This window comes from Corapipo altera, unplaced genomic scaffold (genome assembly GCF_003945725.1).
Source record: "Corapipo altera isolate COAL_440 unplaced genomic scaffold, ASM394572v1 343, whole genome shotgun sequence".
NCBI lineage: Eukaryota > Metazoa > Chordata > Aves > Passeriformes > Pipridae > Corapipo > Corapipo altera.
This window is the reverse complement of record NW_020884913.1, coordinates 5,245,350-5,267,901: the sequence shown is the minus strand read 5'-3', so window position 1 is coordinate 5,267,901 and position 22,552 is coordinate 5,245,350. Positions and strand designations below refer to the sequence as shown.

Below are 22,552 nucleotides of genomic sequence, written 5' to 3'. Positions count from 1 at the left end.
CTCTGTGCGCTTTCAAGCCCGATCAGCAAGAAAGGAGGTTTAATCCGTGTGACAGCAGATAACAGGCTCTGAGGGATGCCCAGGTGTTCGGAAGACAAACTACTTTGTCGGTAGAATTGGCTCGTTAAGGTTTGGGGCAGTGATCTCAGACCTAGGGGGAGGTCAGCAAAGCTTGGGAAGAAGAATGTGCCGCTGATAGTGGGCACAAAGAATGCAGAATTTATGGGCCACAAGGACGTTTGGCAGAACCCTCAAGATAAGGAAGAAACTAATAAAGCCAACTCAACAACTGCACTGAATCAGCTCCAACTGGGTAAAAGGAAATTCTGGAAGGGGGAAATTGTGACCATTGACTCACAGCCACAGACTCAAGAGACCCACCACCCCAAAAGACAAGAAAGACTGAGCATGTGGACTAATTAGCATGGGAAGTGAGAGAATCATTAACCAACACAAGACAGAATACAAGAACTAGGTAACTTGTAGCCAATGTACATTAATGCCTTTGTTTTCTAAAACATATAAATAGTGAAAACTTTTGAGAGTTGCGTTGGGGCACCCCGCCCACCATCCCACTGGCCCCAGGCCTCTGGCCAGGCTGGCAGGAGTTTGCATTTGGACACGTGAAATGGCCCTGCAAAGGAAAGGAGAACTCCCAGCCCAACCCCATGGGTGGGTGAGATTCACATCCGGTCACATCACCGCATCAAACACCACCTCATGGAAAACCAACTAGTTAACAGCCAATAATCTCAGTAACAACCCAGAAACCCAGTGATCAATACCTTGTTTTACAACAGCTGATACAGCTGCTTCAATCTCTCCACAGTCTCCCTAATTCGAGGAGTGAATTCTCTCTTGGTTGGACTGTTACCTACAATGTCTCTTCAGAGGGGGAACACTCAATGGATGTTCCTGCTTTTGCTCTGTTGCCACAGGAGCAGAGCACTGTCCTGACCTGCTGTGGAGAAAGTCAGTGAAAGAGAAAGGAACCTGGAGCAGAGCCAAATTAGTGCTACCCGGTAATGGGATTACAGTGAGGACTAACCTTGAATTCCCTGATCCCTGTGTGATTCATGGTGTACAGGACCTTGCAAAGATGTTTGCACTACTGCAGCACATCTACCCCATGGATGCATTAGTTAGTTTTTAAGCTGGCAGTAAGTCTTTTCCAACACCAAGATACCAGCATTAGCTCAGCACAGAGGGAACTGTGACCACAGGGGTCTCTGAGCAAAGGCACTCCAAATCAGCACACAAGGATTTGCCTCATAGAAAGTACAATAAAATCTGCCTGAGTTTAAGGTGCTCTCATCTAGGAGATTATAGAAGTTTCTCAAAGCGTGGTATTGTTCCTCCAAAGGTGACCAGAAACTAAAGAGCCCACACCTGAGAAGGGTGAGGTCTAATCATCCAAGAGTGTCTCCCATCCCTCAGCTTTTCACAACAATGTTTGGAGACAAGGAAGGGCCAGAGAAGACCTGCCCCAGGGAATGGTGGAGAAACCTCTCATTGCCAGATCTCTGAGGAAGGCAGGTGATTGCTGAGCCCTGCATTACCCTGAGGTAACAAAGGACTCCCATGAAGTGTTGTGCAGTTCCCGTCTGTGGCTGGGGGGCACCACACACAGTTCTGCTCCAGAGGGCAAAACCAAAGGGGCTTTGGGGGGACCTGAGCAAGATCCTCTGCATCTCTGGGAGAAGTCCTTGTCTGTGCAGTGCTGCAGGGACTGGAATCTGGGTTTGCACAAATCCAAGAGCTTTTGGCTCTTAGCAAAGACAAGCAGGGGTGTAGATGGGTTACAAAACCTACCTGCTTATTTGTGATTAACTTGAAGGCAGATTTTTAAATCTCCATTAGAAAGGAATGATACCTTATGCAATGGTGTATGAAGTGGTACTACTTCAGCTGGCCTTTGCTTTGACAATTTTTAACAAACATAGCCAAATATCAAGGTCACCTTAACTTCTGCATAATTCTTGATTTAATTCTTTCTTTAACCAGGATTCACCCTGTGGGCTAATGATTGTTGCATGGGAAGATCAAGCTAAAAGTCAGCTTTATCTTTATTTATTAAAGGTGAGGTGTTTGCATCCCAGACATTTTTTTTCCCCAGTGGTTATACAACACTGAGCCCTCAGATGCTCCATCAGCACAGACAAAGATAATTGCTCTGTCCTGTGCTGAAGCAGTGAAAGGACAACTTCTGGCCATGAATGTCACACAGCCTTACATCACCTGTGGGAATCCAGAAACTCACCTTGCTGCTGATTGCAGTGGGACTGACTTGAAGAGGTACCTGTGCATGTAGACTAGAAAGATTTCGAACACCCACAAGACAAACCATAACAAAGGGTACATCTGTACTCTCTGCTAGAGGAAGGCTGCAAGAACATCAGCAAGGAGAATGGAGCAGGAACTGCTCAGGGAAGTGGGATGTCAATCTAATCCTGATCTAGCAATCCTTCCCCCTCTGGGGGCCTAAGCTGGCCATGCCAGCCTGGGAATGGAGATCATTCCCAGACTCTTTGTGGATCCATGTGTCCCCTCTGCAGATCTATGAGGCCCCTCTGCAGCCACGGCCGATTTTTCACATTTCAAGGACAAAAATCTCCCTTTCCCTACCAAAGAAAACACTGTCACTGCTGCCACTGAACAAACTCCTTGCGAACAAGATCCACATTGGGGAAAATCCTTCCTGTTTCTAAAATCAGAGGTCTGATGACAGTTGGTATTTCACTCTGTTACGAGCACATTTATGGCTTTGGTGTCTGAGATTCACCGTTCTGAGGCCAATATTGATGCCCTTGTTCATCAGCACCGTTATGCTCGGCATGGTACAGACACTGTGTCCAGGCACACTAATTCCAGCTTCCATCCAGGCAGAGCTGCAAAACACCTACAGAAGCAGCCCATGTCTCAGGCCAGCACTGACAGTACGGTTTGGTTAATGCCCATGCGGTATTCAAAAGAAGCAGAGCATTTTTGGGCTCAGAGTTATATTCCAGCCCTTTAATTAGGATTAATTAGCTCTTGGCCATTGCTGCAGGCCGTGGCCAGACAGGCTGTCAGTCATTTCGGGTGGGGAAGGATGATGTGTCACCTGCTCAGCATCAGTGCTGCTGCAGAACGCAGCACTACCGTGCTCCTCACCTGGTGTCTGCCCGCACCTCTGCTCTTGCTGAGGGGCCTCATCCCTGGAGCAGCTCTGCAGTTCCCAGCTGGTCTCTCCTCTTCCCATGGGAGGGCGCACGAGCCAGGGAGGGCCTGAAGCTGTTAGTGGGATGGTAACTGATAATTCCTTGAGTGGATAGTGCTGGAGGTCAGTTGGTATCTCTGAGGCTCGGGCACCAAGTGATACAGGTGAAGAAAAGTGATGTTGGTTGTCTCGCACCGAAGTTCACCTCCGCTCATTTGGGTCGAGGGGCTCATTCGGGGTGGTTTGGGTCAGGCAGAAACAGACTGATGGGGCAAGCCGGGAAGAAGAATGGAGTGGGAATGTACAGGGGAGGAGGTGCGGTGCAGGGCTTGGGCAGTGGACTGGCCGAGGACGGGGCAGATGCCTGGCGGGATCCCGCGCTGCCAGCCGTGTGCCGGGGGCTCCCTCTGAGCCCCCATCCCCGCGCTGCCAGCCGTGTGCCGGGGGCTCCCTCTGAGCCCCCATCCCCGCACTCGGGTGGGCGCTTTCCCTGCTCCCCATCCCACCGGGCACTTCCTCGCGGCCGGCGGAGGGTCCCGGGCCCTCTCAACCCCCGAGGATGGGGCGGAGCGGGGCCGGGGCGGGCCGGGCACCGCCCCCGCGCTCCGAGCGTTGGGACGGGACGGGTCGGGCCCCGTCGGTTGTCCCGGTCCTGCCGCCGCTGGAGGAATGGCCGCGGCCCGGCTGGCAGCGCTGCCCCGGCACGGGCTGCGGGTCCTGCGCCGGGCGGGCGGGAGGCGGGGAGCCCCGCCGGGAAGGTAGGGATGGGCTGGGGACCGGGAGGGAGTGTGGGGGAACGGGGGTGCGGGCTATAGGGGATGGGTGGCTATAGGGAACAGGGGACTGTGGATGAGAAGGAATGGGGGTTATAAAGGGTGGAGGGCGGTGGGGGCTGGAAATAGGGGACTGTGGGGCATAGAGGCTGCAGACCATGTGTGATGGGGGACAGGGGCTATAGGGCAGCTGCCAGTTGATGTGGGTGTCCAGCCAGGCGAGTTGCCGCATGCAGGGAGGGCAGGTTCATCTCGGTGTGTGTCACTGTGCCTTGGCTCCGCTAAAGCCCCTCCAAAATGGGAGACGGCAGGCTGCACCCCCTGGGTCTGCCCCCGCAGCCTGGGAGAGGACCGGGGGAAGGGAGGAGCCCTGCGCAGTTTATGGAGGGATGTTCAGCCCGGGGCTGAACTTTCTTTGTGCAGCAGCTCCATCCTGATTTCGGTAACGTCAAACATATCAAATGGCTTCTTCACCCTCCTTGGGCACTCTGACTTGCAGGCAGTGTCCCTGTCCTCCTGCAGTCCTGCAGATCCCCAGGTGGGCAGGGTGGTGGGGGACACAGCAGGTCCAGGGCACCAAGGAGCTCTGGGGGGGGGGTCAGGCCAGTTCTTTATTTTGCTTTCCTTCAGTGCTGCCTCTTGGAGCAAGTTTGTGTGAAAGAACAGCAATGGGAAGGCAACTGGCTTTGGGAAAGGCTCTGAAGGGTTAGCTGATATTCAGAGCCTAATACTCACTGGGAGGAATGACTACCAGTGAGCAATTCCCCAGGAACCACGGGGGTTCCTTCTTTTTCCAGAGACAGGGTGTTTTTTTCAGCTGGTTTGACATTAGGAGTGAGGTGGCTGAAGCCACCTCATCGTGGGTGCTCCAAGCTTCCTTCTCAAAATCTTAGGAAATTGGATCAGAAGGGAAGCATGACAGAGAGTTCACTACAGTTCACTCCAGCCCAGAAGTGAAACTGTAGGATAGGAACACAAAGCCCTTGGAGAAAAACATGACAAATTTAGACAGTAAAGTCTTTCTAGTAACATTATAAAAAAAAATAAATTATTAAATTCTGCTCCTAGGCGTATTTATCCTTTTGAAAGGAAGAGTGCTGAGGGCAGAGAAACACAGTAAAAAACATAACTAGAAAGTCCAGAAAGTTGCTGCAGAAGGAGTCTGAAAACCCTGGGAACTTGATCCGTCCTCAAACCAAAACAAACAAAAAGAAGTGAGAACCTAGTTAACTCTTTAGTCAACAGAGCAAAGAAGAGGGGAGGTCAGAGCTGGGCTAACTTTCACCACCCTTTTATTGCAGTCATATAACACAAAAGACACAGAGGCTCTTGCTTTGTGGGGAAAAGCTGCTGGTAGATGTCCATGAGCAAAGGAACTGGCAGGAGAGTCCATGAACCTTTCTGAGTGTGAACTCTGTAATGAGGACAGTTCCTAAGCCCTGAGAGGGCAGAGGGACTGGTCAGGTCAATGTCCTTCACACTATACGGGGACAGGAAGTGATGCCTCTGCCTTGTGTTCCTGTCTCATCCCCTTTGATAATTTCTGTAGAGACTGATGAAGAGTTAAAGGTGAAAACAGAGCTGGTTATCTTATATCAACAACTCTATACTGTTTATTGGGGCTGTTCAGAGATAAATAGCTCCTAGGATTAGTCCAGAGTGCTTGCTTCGCTCTGATCCTTCTGTCAGGCTGGAGGGCTCTCTGGGATTGCTGGGATTTGGCTGCTCTCCTGCCTTTTGCATGGAACAGGAGGGGGATGAATTTTTCCCGGGTCTCTGATGTCTCTCTGTTCAGCTGTGCTGCTGAACTTCAGGGTCATGGAATTTTGCGGGAACAGCCTGGAGATGAGGCTGGCTCGTTTGCAGGCACTGCAGGCTGTCTTGCTGCTGAAATGTGTTGCTAACAGAAGACGTGCTCTCCAAAAGTCGTGTCTTACAGTCTGTGCTGACACCCAAGAGCAAGTAGAGTTTTATTTGCTCTCCTCCAGCTGAGTCAGGGAAATGAGAGCTGCTGTAATATTGGACCATTGGTCTTGTTTTATCTCCAGCAGCACCAGATGCTTTGTAGGAAGAGGTGAAGGGTGAATTACTTGTTTTCTGTAACAAAGATGACCACAAAGATTATTTTTGAATCCTTTGGATCCTTTCTTTGTAGAGATCTCTTGATACATTATTTCAGATCAGATATATACACTTCTACAGGCTGTAGACAGGAGAGAGACCAACCCCACCTCATTTCCAGCACGATGCTGCTGATTATGAACATATCTTGTATCTGCCTCATTCCTTCCATTCCTGACCCCCAGTGCTTCCAACAGCCTGCTGTATTTTGTCTCACGCCTTTCACTTCTGCCACTGCCAGCAGAGAAATGATACAGAAATGTTGAAGCACATGTGAACATCAGACCAGGATTTGGGGAGCTCAGACTCAGTGGCAGTTGTGAATTTTGCTTTAATGGATTTGAAGAAATGATGTGAATTATTGCTTTGAGAGGAGTCTGTGACTCTGGGTTATGAGCATGAGATATCTTAGCTGCTAATTTCAGGGCTGCTGATGCTTTCATTTGAAAATGTGGATGCTTGAGACCTCTGAGAGCAAGCTGGGCACGTGTTCACACTGTGGGGGAAACCAGCAGTGTTTTCATGGTGTTTTGGAGCATGGGGATTTATAATGACATCTTTTACTGTTCTTTGATGCTCTTCCATCCCCCTGTTCAGGGGTAGGGAGGAAGCCAAGCCATGAAGCCTGGAGCTTTGTCATTTACTTCTGCCTTTGTGCCTTCTTGCATTTAGTGTACAAGTCTGGTTCTGCAAGGTCAGTGAAAGCCTTTGTCTCTTCAGGCCTGGAAAAATACTGGCATAGTAATCCCAGAAAGCCTGATCTCTGTAATGTTTTAGCAAGATGTAACAGTGTAAGATATTACCCTTCTCATTGGCAATGAAGTGTTGTGCAAGTACCTCTTGGAAGGTTGACTTTCAACTGGACACTTTTGGATTTTGATTAAATTTTCTCAACCTGAATTTTCTAATAATATTTCCTCCCCTCTCCAGTCTCTTTTTGTGATGGTATTTTGTTGTTCAGCTTTTTAATCATGCGGTAGAAGAATGTGTTGCACCAGTTTTTTTACCAGCTGGTTCCTTGGGTGGTGTCCCCAGAGGTGGTGTCCCCCAGTTCATGAAAGGCTTGTGTTTGCTTGCTCCCACTTCAGGCCAGTGCTGAGCCTTCTTGGCTCCCTGTGACCCCTGGACAGTTCTCTGGGAAGTGCTCTTGCGCAACCAGGTCAGGAGCTGCTCCCCGCCTGCTCCGGCCCTGCCCAGAAACGTCCCTGTGCCTCAGATGGCAGAGAACAGCAGGGGATTTAGGAACAGGCTCTGCTGAAACTGGAAACAACTTGGCTTGAGGGAGATGTGAGTGTGATTGTCTCCAGTAAATGTTTTAGCAAACAACCTGAGGGTTCCTTGTCCACCTGCTTCTCTGAGACCACTCTGTGACAGGGGACAGGGGCTTCTCGCTGTTTCAACCAACAAGTGTCAGTGGCTGCTGTGGCTTTTACTGCTTTCCCAGGAGCATATGTCCTCTTGGGCTTAGGGAGAGCTTTTTCAGCCTTTATTTTATAGAACCTGTATTTATAAAGGCTCTTCTTCTGCAGAGCTTTCTTTTCATCTCCTAGTTTATCTATGTGCCTTGCCCAAGAGATTTCAAACAGTGGATGGTAGTTCAGTTTAGCACTTGTCCTCCCTCCTCCTCCCCGGGCGGCTCTACAGTCTTGATGTGAGTTGCCCAAGAGCTCTGAGAAGAGAGATGTCTGAACAGAGTCCAGTGGGAGTTGCACAATCCTCCATCTGCCGAAAAGCAGTGGGGGGAAGAGGATCAGGTTATTACTCCCCTTGAGGGTATCGCGACCGAACTTCACCTCACAGAGGAGGTAACTCCATGCTGGGGCTTGTTTCTTGTGGGCAGGAAAACAAATCTTTTGTGGCACATGGCACCGAGTCTTTGCAGAATATTGATCCCATAATGAACGGAGGAAAATTGAGTTTAGGCTGAGCTGGTTTTATTGTCTAATGCAGGGATCCCCCCCATTATCCACTGAATCTGCAAACACAGACCCTGAGCTATGCACCATACCTCAGTGCTCCTTTCCTGCCCGGGACCTTGCTCTGCTCACACCCCTCCAGTCCTCCTCCAGTGTTTACCGTAGGGATCATCTCCTCCCTGCTGTGTTATTGCCTCTGCACTTCTCCTCATTTTACGGATGCTGTCTGCAGTTCTATAAACTCCTTGTGTTCCAGCTGGCAGAGACAGAGTGCTTGCTGTTGTTTACACAGACCATTCCTTTGCAGATGCCTCAGTTACGGCTCAATCTGAACTCTTTTAAACAGTCTTTATTCTGTGGGATTAGACTCTTCCCTGCTGACCGTTTTGAAGACTGATCTCTAATTTTAATTTTCCCTTTCTCAGTTGTCTGCTCTTTTCAGCCAGTTGAGGGAATTTATCTACAAACTGGTTTGGTAGTGTTCCTTCCCAGTTATTTATGTTGCAGAATGACCCAGCCCAGTTGCCATCTCTCAGTAAACTGCAGGGTCCATAGTCTGTCCAGATGTCCTGACTTGTCCATGTAGTTTTCACCGCGGGTGGATGATGGTAGGACCAGGCTGTGCCCAGTCTACAGGGCTGGTGGAGGCTCCTTCCCCACTAGAGAGCAGGGTCCTGCTTTCCCACAGAGGGCTGGAGGCTCTGCAGGAATGTGCTTTGTGTACTCCTGATGCTGTCGGCAGGCAGATAATCCCTCCAGGTGGGGAGAATTGTGTGGACAGGTTGTATTAAATAGACTCTTCTCCTTTTGTTTCACAGTGCCCTGCATACAAAGGTGCCCCCTGTCTCCCCTGGAGTGACCAACAGCTATGTCCAGGGGCCCTTAGACGTTCCCCTTCTCGACAAAACTGTGGGCCAGTGCCTGGAGGAGACGGTCGAGCGGTTCCCCGACCGCGAGGCCTTGGTGTTCTGCCGGGATGGGGTTCGGAGGACGTTTGCCCGGTTCAAAGAGGAGGTGAGTGCCTGGTTCACCCCCCAGGGAGCACACGTGGGTGGGTAACCTCAGCAGACGTGATGGATAAATGGAAAATGGTTTCATTGCTCAGCTCAGGACTGAGGTGTGTTGTGTATGGAGCATCGTGTCCCCAGCATCGTGTCCCCAGCATGCACCGACGGGCATGTGCTGCCTTTGTCCTCCTTGGAATCTGGAGATGAAAGGGAGGAGGCAGTGTATACATAACACTTGTTGAATATCCCAGAATGAACTTTCATACCTTAAAATTATCATCTCTATCTGATGGGTTGTGGGCTGAGTCAGTGTTTTCTCTACTGGAGTAGACTCCACCTTCTGTATTAGTCATTCTGACTATCAGAGATCCTGGGTGTGTGGAAGGTTTTTATCTGAGCCCAAAAGCAATGGAGCAAAGTCAAGGACTAGGGCTCAATATTACATGCACAGATGTGTGGGGGTGTATCTATGTGTGTGTGTGTGTGTGTACATATTGCTTACAAAAATATGTTAAGCTGTTTTCGAAATCGAGGGACAATATTTCGAGGCTAACTACCTGGAAATGTTCTATTAAATGTATGATATGATCTTGGATAGGAGGAGTTGTTTTTTTCTGAGGTTTTTTTTAGGTTTAGTATGGTTTGGGTCACATCCATTCGGATAAACAAGATTAGCTATATTCACCCTGATTTTAAGAAGTAAGTTGTAATTCCGAACTAAATCAGAGAATAGTTGTTCTTCAAATTCATATCTCCTACAAGGTAAATTTCATAAATTCATTTGAGAACACAACAAAACTATAAAAACTTTCCTGAATATCTCAGGATATTTATTCATACATCTACACACCTGACACACACTTACCATCTAAAAAAATAAAGTAGTTGTTAATACAGTGGCTGAATACAAGTTAATGAATCACTGAATCACAGAATCATTAAGACTGGAAAAGATCTCCAAGATCATTGAGTTCAATCTTTGACTGATCCCCACCTTGTCAACTAGACCAGAGAGCACTGAGTTCCACGTCCAGTCATTTCTTGAATACCTCCCTGGGAAGTCCTTTCCAATATTTAACAACCTTTTCAGTGAAGAAATTCCTCCTGATGTCCAACCTGACCTTTCCCTGGTACAGTTTTCCTCTTGTGCTGTTCCTTGTTTCTTGGGAGCAGTGCCTGACCCCCCCTGGTTCCCCCCTCCTGTCAGGGAGTTGCAGAGAGTGAGAAGGTCCCCCCTGAGTTTCCTTTTCTCCAGACTGAGCCCCCCCCAGCAACCTCAGCTGCTCCTCATAGGACTTATGAGGATAGGAACCCCAAACTGGTCAAAATTCACACTATACAGTTTTCTTTATCACGTCCTTTTCAAGGTAAGTGATATCCCAAAAGGGAGGCAGATCCAACAGTGTGGATGGGCCCAGCATGTGGGTAAGGCTTAGTCCTCAGTGTAGTTGATGAGGAGCCAGGCACTAAGTAGTCCTAGAGCAAGAATTAATTTACAACAATTTGTACCTAATTGCTCATTTTGGTTTCCTTCCTGCTTTATGGTATTGTTCCAGGCTTGTTATTTTTGTGCTTTCAGTCAACCTGCTGAGCAGGTCTGTGCTCTGGGGCTCAGAAGCTGCTGCAGCCACAGGCTGATGGGCTGTGCAGGGGAGGTACATTCTGTCCCATTTCAGTTGCAAAGACGATGCTTTTTCCCCAGAAAGCAGTGCCTGGAGACAAATATGCCCCACTGCATCCCATGTGTGATCCTCAGGCTCTTGTCCTGTGATTTACAGGTGGACCAAGCAGCAGCTGGGCTTCTGGCTCTTGGCCTGAAGAAAGGAGACAGGCTGGGCATGTGGGGACCCAATAAATACGAGTGGGTTCTCATGCAGTTTGCAACGGCCCAGGCAGGAATCATCCTGGTAAGGAGTGTGTTGTGTCTGGGTTTTTAGCAGTCTGTTGGGAAAGGAGACAAAGAAGTGATAGGAGACACTGGAGAATAAAGTTTGTTGTCTCTTTTTTTCATGCTCTTACCTGGCGTGCTGTCTATAACTGAATCCAGTATTTAAACAAGATCTGTGCAGCTCTCTGCATCTTTGTCCTCCACTCTGTAGGGAAACACACTGCAGAGGATGGAGCAGCAAGAAACTACTGTGAACTAACTTGCAGCAGCTGGTGACAGAAGGAGATGTGCTTTTGCCTTCCAGGACCACTTTTTGTGGGATGCTGCTGTCCTAACCCATTACCAGCTGGTTAGGTCCCTTCCAAATGTATTGCTCCAAGGCACAAATGCTCGTTTAAAACTCTAGTCCAAGCTGCATATCCCCAAAGACAATTTCAATTTGATAATATGACCTGGCATATTCACCAAAATGCACCTTATTTGGGCAGTAAGGTCTAAACCCAACCTTGTGGTCTGTTCTCTTCATCCTGGTTTAGCCCAGTGTCTGCAGGAACAGGGTGGAGGAGTGTGGCTCAGTATGAACCTGGGGGTGAACTCAATTCCAGCAACCAATACTGCTTCTGTGGAGAGCTGGACTGGAGAAAGTATTTCGTGGTTGTCCATCAAGAATCCTGACTTGCACTTGAGTTTTGATCTAGTTTAGTGGATTGACTGTCTGCCAGTGGGACAGGAGGTCTGGTTTCTGTTTCTGAAACTCTGTTTTGACTGTGTGACCTCTTTCACATAAATCTCTTTTGGGACTGTTTTCTTTTGTGCAATCACAGAATTTGGATTTTTTTTTTTTCTGTGGATGTGGAATCCCTCTGGTGGTGAGCTCTTAGTTTTGTGTGTTGGAGGAGAGGCTCTGAGTGTGGCTTATCCCTGGGAGAACTTTTCTGTTGGAGTATGTGCTGGGGGGAAGATTTTCAAGGCAAGGGTAACTCTGGGTAACTCTGATCAACTTTCTTGTTTCTCCCTCCTCAGGTATCTGTGAATCCAGCCTACCAGGCCTCTGAGCTGGAGTTTGTCCTCAAGAAGGTTTGTATGGCACTCATTAATTGATTTGTTGTGAAAACACCTACAAGCAGCATCTGGGAGAGTGGGGACATGGTACAGATGAGCTTTTGCTTGGGCATATCGGGGATAACTGTCTGGAAATCAGGGCTGGTGGTGGGTGTGTAGAGGGGACAGTGACCAAGGGGACCAAGCTGCAGTTCAGTGGTCACAGATGTTGCTGTTCCCTGTGGCTGCCACCCTGTCTGTTTGATGGACACTTCTGCCTCCTTCTCATCCCCCTCCCTCCCTGCTAACAGCCATGTATTGCCTATATTACCCCAAACCAACCTATCTGTCACCAGTCATTTACTAGGGAATGAGATAAAAAATTCAAGACAGAATATCTCCTCTTTGCCCCTCCTGCTTGGGGCAAAAATCACCTTGAAAGTAGAACCTCAGAAAGAACCAGCCTACTTGGTAGCTTGATTTCTCCTTCCCAGGTTTGTCTGATGTCTGGCTGGCCCTGGGTTTAAACTGGTTTAAGTCCTAGGTATTGCCACTGCTTACCATCTTTCTGCTGTCTGATCCTGGCCACCTCAGCTACCCTCATAAACCTGCCTCAATTTGAGCCTGCAATGTGCAGAGCACCAATCAATTTAAACTGCTCAGGCTGCTTAGCTTAAATAATGAGGAATTCAGGTTATTAAATGTTTGATAGCTAAAAATTAAGATTAATAAGCTAATTTGTTCATCTGTTGTTTGTTCAGCTTTAAATCCAAGGGAGGGAACACTTCTGGGTGTTCCCAGCACCATCCAAGTTTATTGTTTTACCTAGAAAGTGGATAATTTCTGGCAATTGAGGGAGACTTTTCTCTCGTATCAGTAACTCTCTAATTGGATCATGGGGCTGCAATTTGAATTCTCATTTCATCCTTCATTTAAGCCTCTCGCAGCTCTCGCTGGTGTCACTCCTGTTCTCGTGTGTAGGCGTTGAACCCAGTGCTGCAGTGGAGCACGTCTCTTCCAGGGTGGATGTCCTCCTGCTTCTCTCACCCTCTGGAATGTGCAGCTCAGTACTTCCCTTTTTCCCCAACAAGACTTGGCTTGGTTTTCCTTTCCATCTCCCTGTGTCAGAGTCTGCGCTGATTTTTTCCTCTGGTGTAAATCTGGAGTGTCGATGGGGTAAGAGCAGAAATAGCTTCAGCTCCACTGGGGATTGCTCCTGTCTTGCCTTCCCATGTTTGCCAGCATTCCCAGCTTTTCTATGCACCTTTGGCACTGGGATCTCTCATTTTCCTCACCCACCTAATGATTTCTTTGTGTTTGTTAATTTGCACAACAAAATTCCTGAAGGCTTTAGGGCTTTGCCTGTTGGATCCTGTCCATCTGTGTGGTCCCATTGTTGCTCCATCAGGTCCCCTCCCTTTGGCGTATATGGAAATGAATGCAGAATAACCATTCTTTGCATTCCTACTGTATTTCCAGGGCTTTGCAAAAGCAAACTGTTGACAGGTTTCATGTTCTAGGTTCTTGGAAGACAGGTCTGCTGCCATTCAGGTTGAAACCAAGTGGGAAGTGCCCAACCAGAGACCTTTATCTCGTACAGCACCAGCCCTGCAAACTCCTCTCCTCACATAGTACCTGTTTTTCAGAACTGGTTCAACCAGAACTGTAGTTTGAAGGAATTAATAGTAAAAAGTTACAAAGGCCCAAAACAGACTCAGTCTCCTGGGTTCTGGGCAGCCTGTTCCAGAAAATAGAGCAAATGTTTATCTTCCTTTCTGACAAAGCCTAGAGGGTACTTACAAATTGTTTATTGGCATAGCCTTGGTCTCCTCATTTCCCAGACTTTGGGAAAATAATGAAAACAGCCAAGTAAATAATTTCTGTAAATAGTTTATTTCTCAAGAATGCATTTTTTGGAAGATGAAAGCAGTTTGCAAATCTGGGTCAAATTCAGCAAATCTCCTCTGCTGAAAAAGAAATGAAAATTCTTGGAGTAATTAAGGCACTTTGTTTTGGGATTATGTAAATGTAAGGGTTGAATGAAAAATGTTTTGATTTTCAAAATAGCTAACGCTTTAAAAAGATGTGGAAAAAATCTTAGAAAAAGGAACACCTTATGAAAAAACTCCCACAATAAAATCTTGGCTTGGCCTTAGAGGCAGGCTTTAGGTTTCCTTGTTTTTCCAGAGTTCCTCAAAATTCCTCATTTCAGACCAACACAAATTAATTTGTTTTAACTTTATTTATTTCTTCATATTTTGGGACTGGAGTTTTTTTTGTTAGTGTTGAGGCTCATAATCTGAAAAATGGGTTGCTTGCCTTGTGCTCACAAGTAGTGTTGATGCTGGGCAAAGGGGGAACCTCAGGCTGCAGCTCTGCTCTCTTGCCCAGGAATAATCATCCAGCCCATCCTGATCCCAGCACTGAGGAGGAGCAAAGCACTGGCTGCACACCTGGATCCAGGCTTGGAGTGCTGGATGTGCCATGGCAGCACCTTGCCCTGCCCGTGCTGGGCACAGAATTGAATGCACAGACATTTGCTTTTGTCCTCAGTGAAGCAACCTGTGGTTCCTGTGTTGGTGGTGGCTGCTCTTTACTGTGTCTTGACCATCAACCCAACGTGACTTCTCATGAGTTTCTGTCTCCCTCCACAGGTTGGCTGTAAGGCACTGGTGTTCCCCATGCAATTTAAAACACAGAAATACTATGATATTCTGAAGCAGTCATGTCCTGAGATAGAAAAATCCAGTCCAGGGGGAATAAAGAGCAAAAGGTGAGTTAGGAACATCTGGTGTTTTTTCACTGACCCCACAGCCGTGTCCTGCCTTGTGTCCCCTCAGCTGCACAACACAGGCTTTGGTGGAAGGAGGACCTGTAATTGGTCTCATCTGAAGAGAAGTTAGGCTGGCCTGGAGGTTTGCCCTGAGCAGTGTGCACCTGTGTGGGCAGTTTTCTCCTTGTTCTGTTATTGCTGATGCTGTTTTTCTCTCTACCAGGCTACCTGACTTATCCATTGTTATCATGTTGGACTCCAAGCTGCCTGGCACCTTCCACATGGATGAAGTGATGCAGGCTGGGGACAGCAGCCAGGTGAAGCAGCTAAGAGCAGTGGAGCAGACCCTGTCCTGCAATGACCCCATCAACATCCAGTTCACTTCAGTAGGTGCCCTGCCTGCTCCATGTGGTTGAGTTTCTTGCTGGGGACATGGGGAAAGATGTGTGTGGAGCCGAGCATCCCATTTCCTTTGCCTTCTGCTCTCTGAAAACAAGCTTCCAGCTTCTGCTGTAGGATGGAAGAAGAAGCTGGAAGCATTTCCCCTTACTTCTTCCATTCTTGCTGCTCAGTCCTCTGTCAAGGCTGATGGAGATGAGAGGGTGTCAGGTGAATTCTGTCCAGCTGAAGTTTGGTTGTTTTTTGGTGTGGTTCGGGATTCAGGTTCCTTTAAAGAAGAAAAACCAGTCTTCCATGTCTGATTGGAGAATGAAGTGCAAGATCACCCCAGGGTCTTCCTGGGAAATCTCTGCAGAGCACACGTAGCTCGTCCTCAGAAAAGGTGTCATCACTGCATAATGCCCTGTGTCTTCCAGGGCACAACGGGAAGCCCCAAAGGAGCCACCCTCTCCCACAGGAACATTGTGAACAATGCCCATCTGATCGGTCTGAGGCTGGGGATCGCACAGCAGGTGGGTTTTGGTGGGAGCACAGTTTGGGGTGGTCTCCACTGCCCCAGAGAGACCACATGTGTGGAGAGTGTTGGTGCTTGCTCAGAGACAGGGCAGGATGTTTTGCTGCAAATGACATTGAGGGATATTAATGCACAGCATTTTGCATTTCAATGGAGTTCATTGATGATTCATTTCAGTTTCATGTGAAGGTTTTTTTGGGGGAAAAAAAAGAGCTATCATTTTGTGGGGGAAAAATCATGAAATTATTCACTTTTCGTTTTGGTGAATACTTATTTCAAATAATTACAAGACTAAGTGTTAGCTTTGAATTCTGTTGAATGAGGTTTTAATTTACATGACTTCATTTAATGTCATGTTTACAGTCTCATAAATCTTATCAGGGTACGACCTCTCTATTTGTAGTTTCTTTTAAAAATTGTTAAAGGCAAATATTTTCTTTTGAAGTTCTGAATTATTTATTTCTAACATATCAGCTTTGATCCAGAAAATAGATAAGTTGTTTCAATCAGTCTTCAGAGTCTTTGGTGTTTAAAAAAAAAAAAAAAAATTAATAGGATGTGCCAAGTCCTGAATATTTCATGCCTGTCACAGCACTCCCACTCTTCTCTTTTGGCATATAATGTGTAAGCAATAACAGACTAAAGAGTCCAGCAAAGAAAAAAATAAAAATTGCAGAATTACAGAATTAAATTTTGACATTAGAAAACTTCCCAAGGTGATTTTTATTAAAGACAGGAGGTGTGAGAGTCGTGTTCCCACCTAACAGGAACACAGCTGAATGTCAGATTTCCAACAGGCAGATCAGGAAAAAAAGTCTCTCTGCTCAGATCTTTGCTCTTCAGCAGTGAGATGGGCTGGACATGGGCTGGGGGGGATGTCTCTTCTCCTCACTTTTGTCTCTGGCTGATCCCAGGACCATCGCTTCTGCCTCCCTGCACCCCTCTATCACTGCCTGGCGTCGGTGGGAGGCTGCATGGTGATGGCCCTGCACGGGTCCTGCTGCATCTTCTCGTCTCCCAGCTTCGAGGGGAAGGCTGCGCTGGAGGCCGTGTCTCGAGAGAAGTGAGAGCTCGTTTGTGTCTTGTTACAGAGCAGTTCATGGCTGTGGCTGTGCTTCTTCCCTCACCTCACCTGCCAGGACATTGCTCACGCCCTTCCTTCCAATGGTGGGCGAGTCGGGTTTGCTGGTGCACATACTTGTGCAGTCACTTCAGGAGCCAAAATCTGCCTTTCCAGCTGTGCTTGGGAGTGTGTCACACTTCTCCCAAAATTAAAGGATCCACATGGCTTTGGCTGGAAAGCGTAGTGGTGTCTTGGTTTGCTGTGGCTGGTGTGTTTTCACACACCTGCCCTTCTTCTCTAAGTCCAGCTCAGTTGTGTTTCCAGGTTGTTCCTCAAGTGTAACTTGTGAAACAAAAGAGCTGTTGCTGTGTCTGCATCATACATGCATATATGTCTATGTTTATATATTTATATCTATCTATCTATCTATCTATCTATCTATCTATCTATCTATCTATCTATCTATCTATCTATCTCTGTGTGCTGATGAGTAGCACATCTGCTGTGCCTGCCTCCATGCTGCTGCTCTGCTCCCCTGTGTGAGGGGTGGGATGGGATGGGTGCTGAACTGGTGCTGCCCCCAGTTCTGGCTCTGCAGCTTTGCCTTTTTTTCCCCCCCTGTTCCTCAAGATGCTCCTTCCTCCTCGGCACACCGACCATGTTCATAGACATGCTCTCCCAGCCAGACTTTGACTCCTACGACCTGTCATCTCTCCAGGGAGGTAAGGCTCAGAACCCACATGGAAAAATCCTGAGAAACAGGATATTCCTGGTTCCCTGCTGGGAGGCTGCGTTAAGTTTTGTGAGCAAATGGCTCTTCTGGTGGGAAGAGTTTAGTTGTGCGAGCCTTGTGTTTCCCCTGTTAATTTGATGCTACATTTCCTTTCCCTGGGGAATCCTTAGATCATTATGTATTTTAGGACTCTTCTCTCATCTTAAGGCAGTCCTAGAAAAGGACCTTTCTGTTTTAGCTGCAAGGGGAGGTATCAGGAATTCAGACTGATTTTCCTCAGGTATCAGACTGATTTTCCTCAGCTCCCATCTCACCAGCCACCACCGTGTGGCAGCAGATGCTTTCTGTGCTTCAAGGTGGTGCAGTCCCTAAAGCAGAGCCACGCTGGGATTTCTCTCTCTGACCTAAAGTTTCCTGCCAGTTTCTGAAGTCATTGATCCAAGTACTGGGGAGGGTGTGATACCCTATGCTGGAGCTTCCTTTCTTGTTGCAGCCAACCTTGAAAATAGCTGAGCTCAAACAGGGAGACCACAGCCCTTTTTGAGGCAGTAACAGCACAGAGAGAAGATGGTGCTGGAGCATAAAGAAATATTTAAGCAGTTACCTAATCATCTCTGCTATGTGAAAAATGATCCTGTCTGACCCTGTTCCCCAGAAAAGCCCATATATTACTCCTCTCTTCTGCTCCGTCATCCTAGGATGAAACAGGTGGCAGTGGGATCTGCCCTCTCCCAAAAGGGCTGCTCTGTGCAAGGCAGGAGGAAAGGTTTTTGGGTTTATGGTGAGGATTGATGGGAGTGTTTGTCCTGCTAAAAATCTGCGTCTCTTTCTCGTCTGAATCCTTCCTTTTTTTGGTAACTGCAGCTTGGACTAGGTTTGTGCTATAGAGTTTATCTTCTGAATGAGTGAACTCTGCCAACCCTTAATTCATTCAGGCAAACTGGCCTTGCTGCAGCCTTTACTTCTAGAATAACTATAAATAACAATGAAACAAAGTAACTATAAATATAGACAGTATTTTGACATGAGCCATTGTATCCCAGAGATCTTGCCAGCATTGAACTCTGGGAGTGCAGAACCATTTGAGGGACTGCTCCTGGGAATAAATAGATAGTTTCCAAGGTCTTTTCCTCTTTCTTCCAGGAATCATTGCAGGTTCTCCTGTTCCCCCTGAGATCATGAAGACAATTATGACCAAGATGAACATGCCAAATCTCGTGGTGAGTTGTGGCTGCTGTAACCAGACCTACAACGCGTGTTTGTCATGGTGAGACCCCAGTTTTGGGTGTATCTGGACCACAGTTGTACCTGGTGGTACCAAAGTTTCTGGGATCAGCATGATGGGACCCTGGATGCGAGGCCAGGCTGAGGAGAGAAGGTGCAGAGGGGCTGGGAGGCAGAAGGGGGGTTCTACTTGGTTGCTCTTGGGGATCTGGGGAGAAAGCTTTGTAAGAGGAGGAGACATTGCATTCAGGGCCATGAACTGAAATTCTGCTGGTGCATTTCAAAACTTTTATAAACATTCTGTTGTCCACACTGCAAGGATGGTGATGGAAGAGGCATTGCTGGTTTGTGTTGGTGTGGGTGGGTGCACGTGTTCCTCTTGCTGTGGGGGCTGTCGAGTTGGTTTCACCATCCCGGGCTGCAAGTGGACGCAAAACCTTGTTGCTTGTTTTTTGTGGTTGGATCATGGGAATGGTGCCATCCACATGCACAGCACCAGGTGGTGTGTTGCCAGAAGGGCAGCACGTGTTGGGCCACGTTCTTCTGCTCCACTGCATGTCCTGACACCCTGGGCCTGTGCAAGAGCATCAGCGCGTCCTGCACGTGGAGGGGAACGGGCCACCAGCGAGGGGGCTGGTGGCATTCCAGGTGACACATTTCCTAGGCAAGTTCTGCCATCTGCAGGTGAATGGCTGAGCCAAAAAAGGATTTTCTTTGTTTTTGTTTTACTCTAAAGGAAGTTAGTTCAGTACCACACTGCTTCTGAAGGCTGAGGAAGCAGGCTGATGTGATGGACAAACACGTGGGGCTGGGAGTCAGATTAGGCATGTTGTTCTTGGCAGACCCAAACTGCACCAGGGTTTTACAGGGACAACTGTGTGTCCTGCCATGGACCAGGGGAATCCAGGGCATCTGTCCTGGAGCCGCCTCGGAGGCAGCCAGGGTTTTTTCCTGGATATGATGCTCTTAATGCCAATCTGATAACACCAGGGGCAACCCTGGTGCTGTTGTTTGAACTCTGTCAGGTGACAGCTACCTATTTTTATAATAAGCTTGAGTTTGGCCTCACAAAATATTTTCAGGCATTACTGCAAATGCCCAGGACTCATTAGGTGTCACATGTTCCTGTTTTGTAGAGGGAGAAATAATAAAACCCTCCCAAACAGTTGTTCTGCCCATGGGATAAAGAGGATTAAGTCTATATTTGTGCCACTGGTCTCATGTTACTCCTGATCCCTCCAGCCCTCAGGCAGACACAGAGAGACTTGTTGACTTCATCTTTGCAGCAAGAGCTTTATACAGAAGTTGTACATAAGAAAATATACAATTTGATTTCTATATAGGAGACAGAGGAGTTTTCACCCTCTTAAAGGTCATTTACACTCAGTTACAGAGGAATAAATATACATATATTTATATAACTCTTTAGGATTAAAAAAACGTAGTTAAATTGAAACTGTGGTGTTGTAATAGCCATGACAATAAACCACAGTCATCCTGGTGTCCTGCTAGATCCTCTGGGGTATGGGCAGGGAGGAGAGGAGGGGTGCCTGAGCCAACTGCACGGTGCATACCTTCTCCTCTTGGATGTACATCTTGGTAGACCCCACAGAGTGGGAGGGAATCCAGTCTTCAGATGGTTCCAGTTTTGGGGATTCCCAGTACTGCTTCCCCTAAAGGATTTCTGGCCAACTTAGGGAGATTTTTGCCTTTTGGTGTGGAAGGCAGCTCGGCCTCAGGGCCTCTGGTTCTTGGTCACTGCTTCACTGTCTCCTCAGCCCTGGCCTGCAGGGATCCCCTCCGTGGGAAGGCAGAGGAGTCTCTTTGCGTGGGTTGGGACCGATTTTCCTGATCAAGCAGCTGGGGGAGGGATGCTCCTACCTTCCCACTTGCTTCCACTCCGCTGGAATGGGAGAGACAGCAACCAACTGGTTGATGGGGGACGTGGGACGTGTTTCCTCTGGGAGAGATGACTGTGTTTTACCGGCAGGATCTAGGTTAGCTTGTCTTAGTATGGTCATGCATAGTTTAGTTTTTAAAAACGCCTCTTTTAAAATACATAAGATGTCGGAAAAGATTGAAAAGGTGGATTCCATCCTGCGATCAGCAGAGAAGCGGGGAGTCGGAGGAGGCTGGAGGTGTTTGGATATGTCAGAAATGTTTCCTGACAGGTAGGAGAAGCTCAAGGAAGGACTCGGAAGTCAGTAGTTTTCTGATGGTTGAAGTGACCGGTCACCAGGACGGGCCATACCGGGGCCTGCTAGGGTGAAAAAAGAGAGAAGGCCACATCTTTAAGGAGATTTTTCAAGCACAGCAATAAACTCGTGGCATTTGTCTGTTTATTTTTAAATCAGCGAATGAAGCCCATCCTTGAAAGTGAGGAGCTGGGGGTAAAGGAGCTGTTGCAGGTTTCCACAGTGGAGAAGATGGGTTAGTCCTGTCTCTGAGCTCTTCTGCCAGCTTGCTGTGTGACTCCTAAGTATCTTACCCAAAGTGTTGATGGTCAAGGAGCACTTTCTTGGTAAAGTAAAACCCAGAGCAAAATTTTCAAGAGTAGTGAATTATTTTGGTGCCCCAGTTCTGAAAATCCAGGGCGGGTAGAATTTTAGAAACTATCAAGCAGCTTTTCATCTCAGATGTGGTCAGTGACCTCAGTCACTGCTGATCCCTGAAATGCAGACCCCCTGTGGCTGACAGAAAGCTGCCTGGCTCTCAAGAGGTGCAAGATGAAGTCAGAGGTACTTCATATTCCTTAAACTTCATGCTCACCATGCTGGAGTGGGTTTGTATACCTGCATTTTGGCACTGACACCCGAAGGCACTGAGCTTTGTCTTCTGCAAGGCTGGAACAAGTAGTTTTCTATTTCATTAACACTTGTAAACCTGTTTGAGGGAGCTGGATGAAAGGTACTACAGAAAAAAAACAGGCATTATTGGTGGTTTTTTGTTGTTTCATGGCTTTCTTACTCTCATCATGGAGGAGTGAACTGGGATTGAGCTCAGGCAGGGAGAAAAGAAGGTTAAGAAGGGTCAGACCTGTAAATAAAAAATATTTAAGTATTGTGGTTTAGAAAACTGAAGTTTTTCCGTCTTTAGAGCAGAACTTTACCCGCCCTGTATGGAATGACTGGTATTTCCATCTCTAATCCATAAAACCTCTGGCGCTACAAGAGAAATAACCAGTTTAGAAAGGCACAGAACAGCTGGCATAATCCCTGACATTTTGGTCATAAATTTCCTTTCTCCATCCTGTTGTGCATATCCTTAGTGAACTGGGAACCAAATGGCCATAACTGGGCTTAGGGTTTCTGCCTTGTCCTTTCTGTTCTGAAAGGGCACAGTGCAGAATCACTTAACAAATGATCAGAGTTCCCTTTCCTAAGAGCTTACAAACTTCCAGGCTCATTCAAGGTCCTCTGGAATCTGTACAAGCTTCAGACCTATTCCCAGGATGGGAAAAATTAAAATACTTGGGATGGAGTGATGACAGTTGTGGCTTTTTTGCTCCTCTGTGGGCTGAATTTAATACTCTTGGTAGTTTCCAGCTGTGGAAGGTGTTTGTGGGATCGGTGTTTGGATTGGTGGCTGTCAGCAAGCTCATTGCTGGAGGGAAAGGCAGCCCTGTCTCTGACTCACCTTCTGGCCCAGGACACCTTACCAAAGAATATTTGCTGTCTCAAACCTCCCTCTGCTGGGATACTCATTTGAAGGCATCAGCCCTTGTTTTTAAATACCTGACTGTCTTGGATGGGAATTGTATTTGCTGAAAGGCAAGAGCTGGATCAAAAACTGCTCCTTGTGGAAGGTATCTATTTTCCTTTGGGCTTGGCAGCCTGGGGCCAGATTTCCCAGCAATGCCCTGCCCTGGATTTCACACCAGACCTGGAGGACCTTTACTAGG

The 22,552-nt window shown here is 47.6% G+C and overlaps 1 protein-coding gene across 2 annotated transcripts in view; it reads left to right on the top strand.

Annotated features, from left to right (window-relative positions):
* The first annotated feature begins 3,244 nt into the window (after positions 1–3,244).
* ACSF2 (acyl-CoA synthetase family member 2) overlaps positions 3,245–22,552 on the top strand; it is a 36,943-nt gene continuing 17,635 nt past the window's right edge. Inside the window, exons 1-10 of one of the 2 annotated variants that reach the window (XM_027654602.1) lie at positions 3,245–3,363; positions 8,828–9,023; positions 10,795–10,923; positions 11,928–11,981; positions 14,600–14,718; positions 14,942–15,104; positions 15,534–15,629; positions 16,546–16,694; positions 17,325–17,416; positions 18,571–18,647. In XM_027654602.1, the coding sequence (XP_027510403.1) occupies positions 10,855–10,923; positions 11,928–11,981; positions 14,600–14,718; positions 14,942–15,104; positions 15,534–15,629; positions 16,546–16,694; positions 17,325–17,416; positions 18,571–18,647 (819 nt within the window). In that variant the 5' untranslated portion in view covers positions 3,245–3,363; positions 8,828–9,023; positions 10,795–10,854. Of the gene's footprint in view, positions 3,364–3,842; positions 3,958–8,827; positions 9,024–10,794; positions 10,924–11,927; positions 11,982–14,599; positions 14,719–14,941; positions 15,105–15,533; positions 15,630–16,545; positions 16,695–17,324; positions 17,417–18,570; positions 18,648–22,552 lie in introns of those variants that run through there. The other variant, XM_027654601.1, reaches the window with a different exon arrangement.